Source organism: Lipotes vexillifer, unplaced genomic scaffold (assembly GCF_000442215.2).
Source record: "Lipotes vexillifer unplaced genomic scaffold, Lipotes_vexillifer_v1.1 scaffold684, whole genome shotgun sequence".
Lineage (NCBI taxonomy): Eukaryota > Metazoa > Chordata > Mammalia > Artiodactyla > Lipotidae > Lipotes > Lipotes vexillifer.
In genome coordinates, this window is record NW_006797362.1 from 1,120,649 (window position 1) to 1,134,222 (window position 13,574).

The following is a 13,574-nucleotide window of genomic DNA, read 5'->3' on the forward strand; positions in this document are numbered from 1 at the left end:
CTTTCCCTAGCTGGTCTCACATTACATGGGGGAAGTGAGGGCTACCACTGGAAAAGTAGTGAGACCCCCTAACAGGGGGCAGTGTGTAGACTGAGAGGGTAGTGAACCCGGTGCAGATAGAAACCCACGTGGGCACCCGAGTCGGGAGGACTTTATTGTGCTCCCCTCCTGCCTTTCCTCCCGCCCGTGCATCAGAGTGGGTTGTTCTCCCTGTGTCTCCTGGGATTCTGAATAACCTGTTCCTTCTCAAAGGTGCAAGTGCTTTCCCACCACTGTTCCAAGTCACCTTATGCCCTGGTCTCTGCCCAGGGCTTTCTATGGCGCCCTGGTTCATAACCAGTCTAAGCATTCCTTGAAGGCAAGGACCACAGATTAGGCAGGCTCAGCAAACGTTTCACAACTGAACGAATGTTTGGTCCTGATGCAAAGTATAAAATTTATTGCGTTGAGGAGCCAGTGTATCTTACATTTATATATAGCATCAGGTAGAGGCAGGGAGGGCCCACTGTGTACATGACCTTGTGTTATACTCTGGGCACCAAATAATATGTTACAGTTCCTTTTCCTCTCTTTTCAGGAAATGAGACCACAGATAAGTCTGTGTGTGGTCATGGTGGTTTTGTGGAAATTAACCAAGACCACCAGTCGATCCCCATAGACCCAAAACACAATTATGGAGACTGATTTTTACTGTTGTAAACCTTCTTAGACACAAATGATGGATGCTAAAGTCAGTGGATGACAGTTTGAGGAGAAACAGGAGAAGAAGCAGGATTTACATAATCTCAAAGTATCTCCCCAAAGATATTTGTAAGCCACGAGGAGAAATATAGTAACTTTTCAGGGAAGAAACCTGTCACGTGCCACCTTAATGGAATGAATCAGGTCTCTATCATGAACTCCATGAAATGATGCACTGAGGTTACATCATTTCTATGGTTCTCTTGCGCAAAATGCATAACGTTAGTCCAATCATGTGAAACCACTGGACAAACCCAAATTGAGTGATAAATACTGTTCAGAGGGGTCACGGTCATGAAAGACTGTTACAGACTGGGGAACTGTAACAGACTGCAGGGGACTAAGGAGAAATAATGACAATTAAGTACAACATGGGATAGTGAATGAGATTTCAGAGGGAAAAAGGACATAGTGGAAAAGCTAGTGAAATTTGAGTAAGATCTTTAGTAAATGTTAATTTACTGATTCTGATTAATGACGACTGTACTATAATATATGTAGTTACATAAGATGTTAACATTGGGGAAGACTGGGTTAAGGATATATGTATTGAAATTCTTTGTACTATATTTGCAACTTCTCTGTAAGTCCAAAAGCAGTCAAGATAAAACGTACCTTCAGGTACAGTCAATAACAGCAGCTGACATGAACCATCCACATGAAAATGGGAATGCTGCCTCAACTTTGTGTGTCAACATGCATCAAGGCGAATGCCATGCTTACTAATTCCTATACCCAAAGAAATTCTATGTTCTTTGTTTTGCAGTTTCGAGGGCATAAGGGCCCTTTAAATCTGTTATTTCAGTACAAGTTAACGTATAATAAATCCTGCCACCTATTTTTCAAATGCACACCTCATTATTAAGTTCAGACACCAGTGAGCCACCAAAATTAGGTGCTCAAAACGTACTTGCTTTATTGTACCACTTCCTTTGCTTATCTTCTCTTGGAGCTCCCTGCTGTGTACGGGGAGGTCATGCATCTGAACTTCAGGGCAGCAAGAGGAGAGACCTCCCTAACTGCATGCGAGTCAAGTAGAAGCGTTCAGTGATGTAGAAGCATCAGCAGAAGCAACCTCAGCAACCCATATCAACACAAGTGTGGGGGCTGTGCTGAGTTTTTGAGACACATTGCATGGGCTTCACCCTCATGAGTGGCAGTGACTTGGGCCTTGACTGAATTTCGGACTGTTTCCGAGGGACTTCCTTTCAAACCCTTCAGAAGCATTTTACACAGACATCTTGCTGCAATATCCCTAGTAAGGAGATACAAAAGATTTTTTTTAATATAAAGACATTGAGTTAGAGACAGGTGTTTCATTATAATTTCTTTCATTTGGATGTGAAATTTTTTTTTTTTTCTGAGCTGGCATTTGTAACTAACATTAAACTTAAAGTTACATTAATATGCAACCTTGTAAACTGTGCTTTATATACTCTTTGACCGTTTGCAAACCAAATACATTTTTTATACTTATAAAAATCTTCCTATTGTAAAAGTCACATATATTCATTACAGAAAAATTAGCAACTATAGCCAACCAATCATGTGATTACTACTGATTTTATTTCTCATCTTTTTTTAATGCATATTCATTTTTTAAGTAAAATAAGTGTCATTATATATAGTTTTATGTATTTTTTTCATGGTTCCATAATTGGCTATGCCATCATTTATTTAAAGTTTTCCAGCTGTTCTATATTCAGGCATTCCAGTTTCTTATTATAAATCATTCTTACATTAGATCTTCCTAAGTGTCTTTTGATTGTTCATTTGTTTGTTTGTTTTCCCCCCCATTGACCCCTTTGGCAGTTTGGTGAAATCTATGGACTCTCCTTAGAATAATGTTTTTAAGTGCATAAAATAAACGTACAAAGCAAACCAAGCATATTAAAATACAATTGCAAGAGTGTTAAAAATTTTGTGACATACTATATAGATGCTTCTTATTGCATTAACAAAAAGATCTAGCATCAGATCTGATAACTACCATAATTTCAAAGTTGTGATGAGCATAATTGATATTTTGATATGTCTGCAGCAACTGTAATGTGATATGAAAATGTATGATTTCTATTGGCATCAAAGTCACATGTACAGCTAATATTACTGTAGTTGGCTGGCTCATTTACAACTAAAAGAAATGCTACGTTTCATTTAGAAGTTAGTGAAAATAAAGGTATAATTTTTTTCATTCAAGTTCATGGACCCCCTAATTTCTATCCATAGACAAGTTTAAAAACCTTGACCTTACATAAATGATCTTGTTATGTAACTATTTTTCCACATGTCCAATTATTTACGTAAGGTAGAGCCCTGGTGTGAACTTTATGGGAACCTTGAATTTTATTGCCAAATTTTTCTTAAGAAAGCTTAGACCAGGAAGGTCCAACTGATATATTTTTTTAACATCTTTATTGGAGTATAATTGCTTTACAATGGTATGTTAGTTTCTGCTTCACAACAAAATGAATCAGTCATATATATACATATGTTCCCATATCTCTTCCCTCTTGCATCTCCCTTCCTCCCACCCTCCCTATCCCACTCCTCCAGGCGGTCACAAAGCACCGAGCTGATCTCCCTGTGCTGTGCGGGTGCTTCCCACTATCTGGTAGTGTATATATGTCCATGCCTCTCTCTCGCTTTGTCACAGTTTACCCTTCCCCTCCCCATGTCCTCAAGTCCATTCTCTATTAAGTGTGTGTCTTTATTCCTGTTTTACCCCTAGGTTCTTCATGACATTTTTTTTCCCTTAAATTCCATATATATGTGTTAGCATACGGTATTTGTCTCTCTCTTTCTGACTTACTTCACTCTGTATGACAGACTCTAGGTCTATCCACCTCATTACAAATAGCTCAATTTCGTTTCTTTTTATGGCTGAGTAATATTCCATTGTATATATGTGCCACATCTTCTTTATCCATTCATCCCATGATGGACACTTAGGTTGTTTCCATATCCGGGCTATTGTAAATAGAGCTGCAATGAACAGTTTGGTACATGACTCTTTTTGAATTATCGTTTTCTCAGGGTATGTGCCCAGTAGTGGGATTGCTGGGTCATATGGTAGTTCTATTTGTAGTTTTTTTAAGGAACCTCCATACTGTTCTCCACAGTGGCTGTATCAATTTACATTCCCACCAACAGTGTAAGAGGGTTCCCTTTTCTCTGCACCCTCTCCAACTGATATTTTAAGACTGTATAGTGTTTAAGAAAATGTTTAACATTTTCTTGACTACTTTAAATATTTACAGTTTTTACTTTAGACCATTTATTATAGGTCCAAAACATTTTCATTTCTTCGGATTGAATTTTTTAAAATATAATTATTGGCTATTTGTCATAGATAATGGCCAATTCAAAATCTCCTGTTTTGGGGCTTCCCTGGTGGCACAGTGGTTGAGGGTCCGCCTGCCAATTCAGGGGACACGGGTTCATGCCCTGGTCCAGGAGGATCCCACATGCTGCGGAGCGGCTGGGCCCGTGAGCCATAGCCACTGGGCCTGTGCGTCCGGAGCCTGTGCTCCCCAACGGGAGAGGCCATGGCACTGAGAGGCCCGCATACTGCCAAAAAAAAAAAAATCCTGTTTTGACACTGATACTTTTTATTTTCCCTTTGTTTCAATTAGAGCTTTCTTTGTACTTTTTTTCTTTAACCATTTGTATGCAATTTATTAATGTCAGTCTTAGTCTACTTTTTATTGGCAAGTTAGGGGGCTACTGGGGGCTGCTTAGTCACGTGAGACTTTAAGCCTAACGACTTCATGTAATTTTGGCAAATAGACCACCTTACCTTTTAAGAGTTACCTATGGAAGGATGAATTGGAACTTCAGAGTACTGTGCACTTTGTGAATGTGGGCAATTACTCTTATGCAACCATAATTATAAGCTTAGTGGAGTGCTTTGGGACAGAATTCTGGCCTGTGGCCCGTCCTGTGTAAATGTCCCCATCCACTACTCTGACCTGCTTTTGATTATGATGCAAAGTCCTAGGCTATTTAGTTCTCATGGAACCTCCACCCTTATAATTAGGATGAGCCCTTTGGGGACCAGAGACAGAACCTCTGAGTAGTGCTCTTCTCGGAAAGAGCCATTCATTCATTTAAATTTTAAAAAACTTTTAAAAATTAATTTATTTACTTATTTTTGGCTGCATTGGGTCTTCATTGCTGCACGCGGGCTTTCTCTAGTTGTGGCCAGCGGGGGCTACTCTTCGTTGCGGTGCACAGGCTTCTCGTTGTGGTGGCTTCTCTTGTTGCGGAGCATGGGCTCTAGGCGTGCAGGCTTCAGTAGCTGTGGCACGCGGGCCCAGTAGCTGTGGCGCACAGGCTCAGTAGTTGTGAAACACGGGCTTACTTGCTCCGCAGCATGTGAGATCTTCCCAGACCAGGGCTCGAACCCATGTCCCCTGCATTGGCAGGCAGATTTGTAACCCCTGCCGCCAGAGAAGTCCTCAGAAAGAGCCATTTAAAGTTGTATCCTTATTACCTCCACTTTGGCAAACCTGTGTTTTCATTTTTAAAGCAGAATATGCTGTTGCTAATTTTTTGTGATTTTATTTTCCTTTCCTTCTTTACAATTAAAATGCCAGGCTTTTAACTTTTTCTTGCCTTTTTGCACACATGCTTATCCTCATCTTGAAACTGGGTGATGTGACTGTACTTGATCTAATTACTTGGGGCTTTGAACTATTTACTATGTCCCCTCTCTAAAAATGTGAAAAATTTATTATTTATTATTGTGACTGTGTCAGCCAGAAATATGGCTATTTGTGTGGAATGTTCTAGTGATAGCAGAACTAGGCATTGGTGCTCTTCGTACCACCCTTGTTAAAACTCAAGAACTAGAACTAATAAGAAAACTTCAGGCTGAAAATTTGTTTAGGTGCTAAAGATGAGAAATGAAGGCAGCGGAGAATCAGCCATGTAAGGATGAAACATGAATATTGCTCCCTTTAAACCCGGTGACAGGGGCTTCCCTGGTGGCGCAGTGGTTAAGAATCCACCTGTCAATGCAGGGGACACGGGTTCGAGCCCTGTGCCGGGAAGATCCCACATTGCTGCGGAGCAGCTAAGCCCGTGCGCCACAACTACTGAGCCTGTGCTCTAGAGCCCACGAGCCACAACTACTGAAGCCCATGTGCTTAGAGCCCGTGCTCCGCAACAAGAGAAGCCACTGCAATAAGAAGCCTGTGCACCTCAATGAAGAGTAGCCCCCGCTTGCTGCAACTAGAGAAAGCCTGCGTGCAGCAACCAAGACCCAACGCAGCCAAAATAAATAAATAAATAAATAAATTTATTAAAAAACAACAACAACAAAAAATCCCACAGTGACACCTTGGCAATATAGCACATCAAGGAGTAAAGCTTTATGTGTCATCTGGCTAGTTAATCCCTTTAGGCATCACATTTTATTTAACTATTTTTTATTCACAGTACAGTTTTAGAAATGTTTGGGAAGATAATGTTAGATGTAATGGCCAAGAAAATGAGCTTTGGAATTGGTTTAAAATAATATGTTTGAGTTCTGGTATTGCTGTTTACTAGTTGTGGCTGGGAAGTGACTTATTCTGTCTAAATCATATTTGCCACATCTGTGAAAAAGAAGGCAAAGCCTGTATTTTCATGGTTGATGTGAGTATTAGAGTGCTTGGCAAAGTTCCTCACCTTGCTGCATTATATCATTCTAATGGAGTGATTGCAATACTGGTTTTTGGCATTCCAGTAGGCTGGCACAAAAATATCATTATTTTTGGTGGTGTAATCCCTGTATTTCAGTTCATCCATCAGCAGATTTAACCACCCTGCTTGAGTCTCCAACTCCTCTTTCCTTTCCCTTTCCTCCCTCTGACTTTCATCATCGAAGGCTTCCTGGCCTTTCTTTAACACTTATCATCTGCATCTCCCCTGTCCTTGTACCCCTTCTCTCCCTTCTGTCCCGCCACCCCCAAAAAGACAAAGCTGATTGTAGGTATGGCTGGAAGAGCTCTCTGCAGTTGATGAATAGCACCGCCAGCAAAAGGTGGAGGTACATGGCTGGTAGGCAGAAATAAAACATGCTGCAGAGGGGAGCAAGTACAGAAGTGCTGCCCCAAGGCTGTGGTCCCAAGAGGAAAGTACTGCAGTCCAGTGAACTTGAAGGACAGGCAGCGGCAAGAGTGGCCAGAAGGACTGGACACAGGATATCCCTAAAAGGCTGGCTTTTAAGTTTAAAAAAAAAGAAAAGTCATTTGTCTTGAGATCAAAGTTTAAAAATTCAGAAATTCAATTTAAGGTAATTTGCTGAACCAGATTCCTCTATTGGCGAATTATACATTGCATTCGGATTTTGAACTGAAAAAGTTGTGTTCATGTAGAAAGGATTTTTGTCTATACTTCTGTAATCCTCAGGAGCAGAAAAATGGATGGTGGACCAAAAAGCAGGGCTTTTATTGTAAGAATAATTCTTACTCAAGTTGAAAGCCTTTTTGAACAAGTAGAGTCTGAACATGATGAATTTAACACAGGAAGCCAGACCAGAATCTCCATCTCACTGATGAAACTGAAATAAAGATCAAATGGAAATGCTTTCTTGGAAATAATAGCTAGAGCTCTTTTTCAGTAAAAAAAGATTGATGTTTCTGCACAAACACACAAATAAGTTTTTAAAAGGTCTTCCTGGAGTTATCAAATCAGAGATGGGTTTGTTTGAACATAGAGTCTGAAGAAGGTGTTAGAAGTTAGTTTATAATGATCTCATCAGCATTCCCCCAACTCAGAAATGTACTCCTTCAGTAGCTGGGAAAAATCGCACAAAAATATAGCCAGGGGCTTCCCTGGTGGCGCAGTGGTTGAGAGTCCGCCTGCCGATGCAGGGGACACGGGTTCGTGCCCCAGTCCAGGAAGATCCCACATGCCGCGGAGCGGCTGGGCCCGTGAGCCATGGCCACTGAGCCTGCGCATCCAGAGCCTGTGCTCTGCAACGGGAGAGGCCACAACAGTGAGAGGCCCGCGTACCGGAAAAAAAAAATATATATATATAGCCAGGTGTTGAGGACCACACACACAAAAAAAGTTTAAACGATCTTTAATTTTTTTTCATTTTTAAATCAATATTCTTCATTTTTATGTAGGATTTAGTTTCTTTTTAAAATAACACTATTATTTTATCTGCCAATTTATACTCAAATGATTGTGTTTAATATTTATATTTTTATAAATTTACATTTTTCTGTTGCAACATTTCTAAATTTTTGTAGTTGAAATATATTAAATATTTGGTTTCCCTAATCTGTATTTTTATGAATTCTTAAAGTATTATTGTTACTATACAAAGTGTACACTTTCATTTTGCTCCAGTGTTCAATCACTCTTTGAGAGGGTGTCTAAATAATATTTCAGATGCGACCTGAAGGATGAGAGGACTTAGTCAAATAAAGAGGAGCTGTGGGAAGAATGTTCTAGGTAGGGTGTCTCAGGTGAGAAGGGGCACAGTGAGTTGAGAAGTTCAGTATGATTGGTTCTCAGAGTTCAGAAGGCTGATGGAAATGTCCAAGTTGAAACTGGAGTGATAGGCTGGTGACAGGCTGTGAGAGCCTTTGGGAAGCCACAAGAAGTATCCAACGACTGGTGGGAAACGAGAGGAGGGTTTTAAACTTAATAGTGATGGTCAAGTTTGCATCTTAGAAGCCAATCAGGAAAAGCTAATCAATCAGAAGACTCACAAACATCCAGGCAAATGATGATGAGGGTAAATCAGTGGCAGTGAGACGGAGGAAAAGTAGGTGGATTTGAGAGCTATTTAGGAACTAGAATTCACGAGGCATGACATTGGGTCTGGCGTGAGCAGCTAGAGAAATGTGGTAGCAGTCACCGAAATTGGGGTTGCAGGGAGAGCTGTATAGGTTTGTATGAAAGGTGATGGGTTCACTTTTACAGATGCCATGGGACAAACAAACAGTGAGTTCCATTAGGTAGATGTAAAGATCCAGGGCTCACAGACGTCTAGAGTGGGCAGGTCGACTCTTGAGAGTCATCAGCATTGAGATGGCAGTGGAAGTTCTGAGAGTGGATGGAAGATTCCAGATGGGAAGAGGAAGGGAAACTGAGTAAGAAGAGCCAGAGTGGTGGAAGGAAAATCAGGAGAGGGTGGTGCCTGAGAAGCCAGGATGAGTGTTTCTAGAAAACAAATGAAATGGCCAACTGTGCCATTGGTGAGTTGTTGTGGCGAATTTGAGCAGGATAAGGGCCAAAAGTTTCCATTTGTTTTAACTGTAAGGCTGACATTGGTGACTGTGCAATGGCGTCAGATGATAGGAATCCTAAAGTGAAGAATTAGGCATCTCTTTCAAGAAGTTTCCAGTGGAAGGAAAGAAAAAGGAGATAACCTGGAGGTGGATAAGGAATTGAGGGTAAGTGTTACGGTTAAAGATGAGGGAGACTTGAGCCTGATTGAATGATGATGGGAATGAGCAGGCAGAGAGGGGAAGTTGAAGATACAGGGCAGGTGATCGGGTATCAGTGTCCCTGGGAAGGTGGAATGAGTGGAGACCAGAATTTCGGGGGAGATTGGGTTTTAGATTGTAAAGGAAAGGAAGCAAAAGTCTGGACCCAGGTAAGTGTGCGTGATGGTGGAAAGTGAGGACAGTTGCTTCTGAAATGGCTCTTTATCTTCTTTGGGATGTAGACAGCATTATCTGCTAAGATTGAGAGAAGGTAGATGGGGGGGGGGTTTGAGGGAGAACAGAGAATATTTGAGACATCTTCTCTGGAGAAGGAGAGCGAGAGCAGACCAGGGACAGCTTGAGGATGAGTTGAGGTTATTGGCACTAATTGAGAGCGACCCCCGTCTTGGTGAATTTCTCCAGCAGCAGAGAATAGCAGTCTCACCTGCCCTTCCTGAGGTTTGTGTGTGGGGGGGGCGGTGTTTGAGGAGTTTCTGGAGTCAGGTTTCAGTAGAGTCCATGAAGTGCAAGGAACAGGATATAATGAATGTGACGCTCATCTTTGACAACATTCACTGGTGTTCTCTGCTGCCGGGTTAAAATATGCTCTGACGTTATTGAAGTTTGTTAAGCTCTTCACTCCTTCAGTGAATGGCCCCAGACTGCTGTCTTGTTTCTCTTTCAGTTCTTGTCCGCGTTTTTATACTATTTGTGTCTCCTCCCTTTCTGTTTTCTTCCTTGTTGTCAGTTGTTCTGTCCCATTGCTGTCTGCATGAAAGTCTCTATCAGCCCTACACCCTGGACTTTGTCAACATCTGGAATTATCACACCTCTGAAATCAAGCTGTGGGCTTGAAGATCAGACAACCACGCTTATTAAAATTATGTGCAAAGTAAGAGTAAATAACCTCTGAGTGTGATTCTCACGTGCTATGCTTTGAGGGTGTACATAAGTGTTTGTACATGAATTTTGTGATGTTTATTGGGTTGTTTCTCAGCTGTCCATATATGAGATGTTTGTTGCTTGTATCCCCATTGTGTTTCCCTTATTTTGAATTTCCGTGGATTATGATAATATTCTTAGAGAGCCTGTGATATTAATGAGTACATCTTTTATAATTGTTCTTTAGTACTTGCAAAGCATTCTCATACGTTACTACCTAAATTTTAAAATTACATGATTAGATATTTTATGCTGTTGTTTCTTATTATTCTCATGGATTTTCAAATACATGTTTTGTATGAGAATAACATGTATTTTCAAATATTGATGCATTTTGTATGAGAATAACCTACCATGTCACAACTCAGTCATTTAACCATGTCACATGTAAATGAAATAGGACAATGTAAAGTAAGTGTTTTGGAGGTTCGAAAAGTAAGTTATCTGTTCTGGCTTTTCATATATTTGTTTTATTCGCTTTCTCATTTGTAAACGTATCATGTCTGTATCAACGATTTTAATTTTTTTTACGAAGTAGATATTTAGGTGTAGAGTAAATATCACTTTTTACGTTTTCTGTAAATTAATTTAATTTTGATCGTGACCTTCCTTCTCGTCAGGAGGAAGGTAAAGTCAACACCAGTCATTTGGACACTTTCCCCCAAACCCCAAGGTTGTGCCAAGGTTTGGAGTCTGGAGCAATGCCAGACATTGAGGAGAGAGGCCCCTGAGTTGTCATTAGTCACACGGCCACGGCCACACTGGTTGCCTAGGAGAGACCCTTTATCCCAGCCCTCACTTCCCTCCAGGTTCAGTGGCTCTGTGGAATGCCTTTTGTGCTTACTATGTGGGAACCATTGGTGAGGCCCAGAGCCCTGGGTCTGAGCTTCTGCCTCCCAGGGGCACTTTGAAGCTCTTACCTCTGAGCTAAGACTCCATCTTACTTGGGCAACATGGGAGGAAAGCTGCCGAGTAACTCACAGACCCCTCTCCAGTCCAGGGAATCTTTTTTAATCTGCAGGAAATCCCTCCGTATGCAAACTTTGTTCTCAGTAGGTTTGGGGGGAGTTTGTTGTTGTTGTTGTTTTTATGAAAGCTAAGAAGCCCTGACACAATATAGCCTGTTTATAAGGAGAAAACACAAATTTCTTTTGAAAAAAATAGCAGAGCAGTAAGTTGCCGAGTAGTAAACACCTGAACAGGCCACCTCTGTTGTCTTACCTCTTCTGAGACTAAACCTGCATAGCTAAGTCTTTACTTTTATAACTCATTGAAGAATACTGATTTTGTTAAATGCGTTTACATTTTATTGGTATAGAGTAATTTCTGAGTGATCTAAATAGCAAGCAGCATATAACATTTTTAAGCATTCTGTAAATATTCTAATTTTGTTTTGTCTCATTGTACCTAAGAACACTGGAACTATTTTGGGGCAGATGAGAATCTTGGTCCGGTGGCTGTGAGCATTCGAAGGGAAAAACCAGAAGAAACGAAAGAAAATGTATCTCCATACAACTACCGAATAATTTTTAGAACTAGCGAGGTAAGTCGCACATGAGAAAGACTTGAGGCTTAATTTAATTGAGGAAAAAATAGAGTAGTAGCAATAGCAAAGCAATTAAATTTAATAGCTCATGGTTACAGATGTCTTTAGAATAAACAAAGACCCCTTTCATTCATTCCGGTGGTGGTAGGGCTGGACATAATGGTTAGATCTGGACCCTTTCTTCCCATCTAGCTCTGGATAGATGCAATAAATGAATGGGAGTTTTGATTCACAGAAAGATATGTCCATTAAGTGTGACCCAAGGAAATTGGAGTCCTCAGAATCCCAAACTGGATATTACATATCCTGCTTGGGCAGCCGGAAGGCACCGAGCCAGCTTGAGGAGGCAGAGAGGGTCAGCCAAGACTTAACTCACTTTTCCAAACTATTGCTTAGGACACTTCTTGACCCAAGAAAACTCTTTTCTTCTTGCATTTTCACTTTGCCATCTTGGACCTATTCTCGGAGGCCTAAAATGCGGACTGTTTGAACCAGAGGCTGTCTGATTGTGGGTAGGACAGGTTCTTGGAGCTCTTTAGGGATCTAAGTACACATAATATGTGAGCTTTTATTTTAAAATGAAATTCAGGTCAAAAAAAGAAAACGAAACATAAAATAGCCAACAAAGCATTTAAAAAAAAAACTCGTGAACAAGTTTGGGACTATGAGGTTTTTTTCCTTTGTTTTCTTTCTAAACATACGTTTAGTTGTGCCAGCTATCCATTTATTGCCTCTTTGAACCAGATCACTTTAGGATTGTTGTTATGCATTAATGCCTAATGCTCCCTTGAGGTATCTAGAAAATAATGGTTTTGAAACTAGTTTAAATAGGGCATTTGGCTTCATTTCCCCCATTGAATACAAAGCAGGTTGCAGGGGTTGGCTTCACTTAGTAATTTTTCCTCAGCTTGAACTCTGGGGAAATTAAAAATAGGATTTTTAAAGGCACAGCTTTAATATCTAATGTGTTGCGTCGAGTGGCCCGAGAGAAACGAAGAACTCACATGCTGTAGGGTCCTTTTTCTCTGTGCCAAAGCCGATCGTTAAGCAGGGTCAGTACTTTTCTTGAACGTGAAAGGCACAGAGAACACACTGTGTTTTTGAAGTTGGGTGTCGGTAGTCGCTCCTCAGATGCCACCGGATTTCTGAGAGCCACACTTAGCTCCCCCCACCTGTTTTTGTCCTTCCTGTCCTTCCCTTTCCCCCTCCCCAAGGCCACTCTGATTTAAGTCCTCATCATACTTTTCCTTTTCTATGTTTTTTATCCATTTCAACTTCTCTTCTTGCCACTATCCTATCATTCTTCATACCGGACGTTGAAGCTTTCTAAATCGGTACTTTCGTTCTCAGATCCTGTCTCTGGTGTCCACGATTGTCCCTTCCAGCTTGCCTTGCAGGCACGCCATGGCTGGTCACAGCCCCTCTCTCTCCAGGTCAGCTCCTATCCTAGGTGAATGTGGTCCCTCTGCTTCTCCCTGCCTCAGCCTCAAATGCTTGACCCGTACCTCCCTCCTGCAGTTACAATTAAACCACACTTAAGGATTCTCTAGTCCTGTAGTTCAGTCCTTTTCCTGCCAACCCATTCAGCGGTCCATGGGGCCACTTCCTTACCCTTTGATTGAAACATCCAAGTCAAATGTTGTTCATGGTTAAGAAACCCATTACCACCAGTTTTCATGTTCAAATTAATGTTTAACCAGTGACAACCCCGTTGTTACAATTGCTCAAGCCAGAGACCTTGAGGCCACTTTTGACTCCTCTCTTCTCCTTCCTCCTGCTCCCCACATCGGGTGTGTCCACAAAACTGGTTGACTTTGTCTTCATAATGTATCCAGAATTCTCCAACCCCACTGCCTCTGCCTGGGCCAAGCCACCATTGTGCCCTTAAGCCCTGCATCCTTTCAAGCCCAGCAGGA

At 41.2% G+C, this 13,574-nt stretch overlaps 1 protein-coding gene across 1 annotated transcript in view; it reads left to right on the forward strand.

Annotated features, from left to right (window-relative positions):
* Nucleotides 1-13,574, forward strand: part of SIPA1L1 (signal induced proliferation associated 1 like 1) — a 27,940-nt gene that overhangs the window by 10,244 nt on the left and 4,122 nt on the right. Inside the window, exon 2 of the mRNA XM_007469299.1 lies at nucleotides 11,525-11,655. Within this exon, the coding sequence (XP_007469361.1) occupies nucleotides 11,525-11,655 (131 nt within the window). The remainder of the gene's footprint in view (nucleotides 1-11,524; nucleotides 11,656-13,574) is intronic.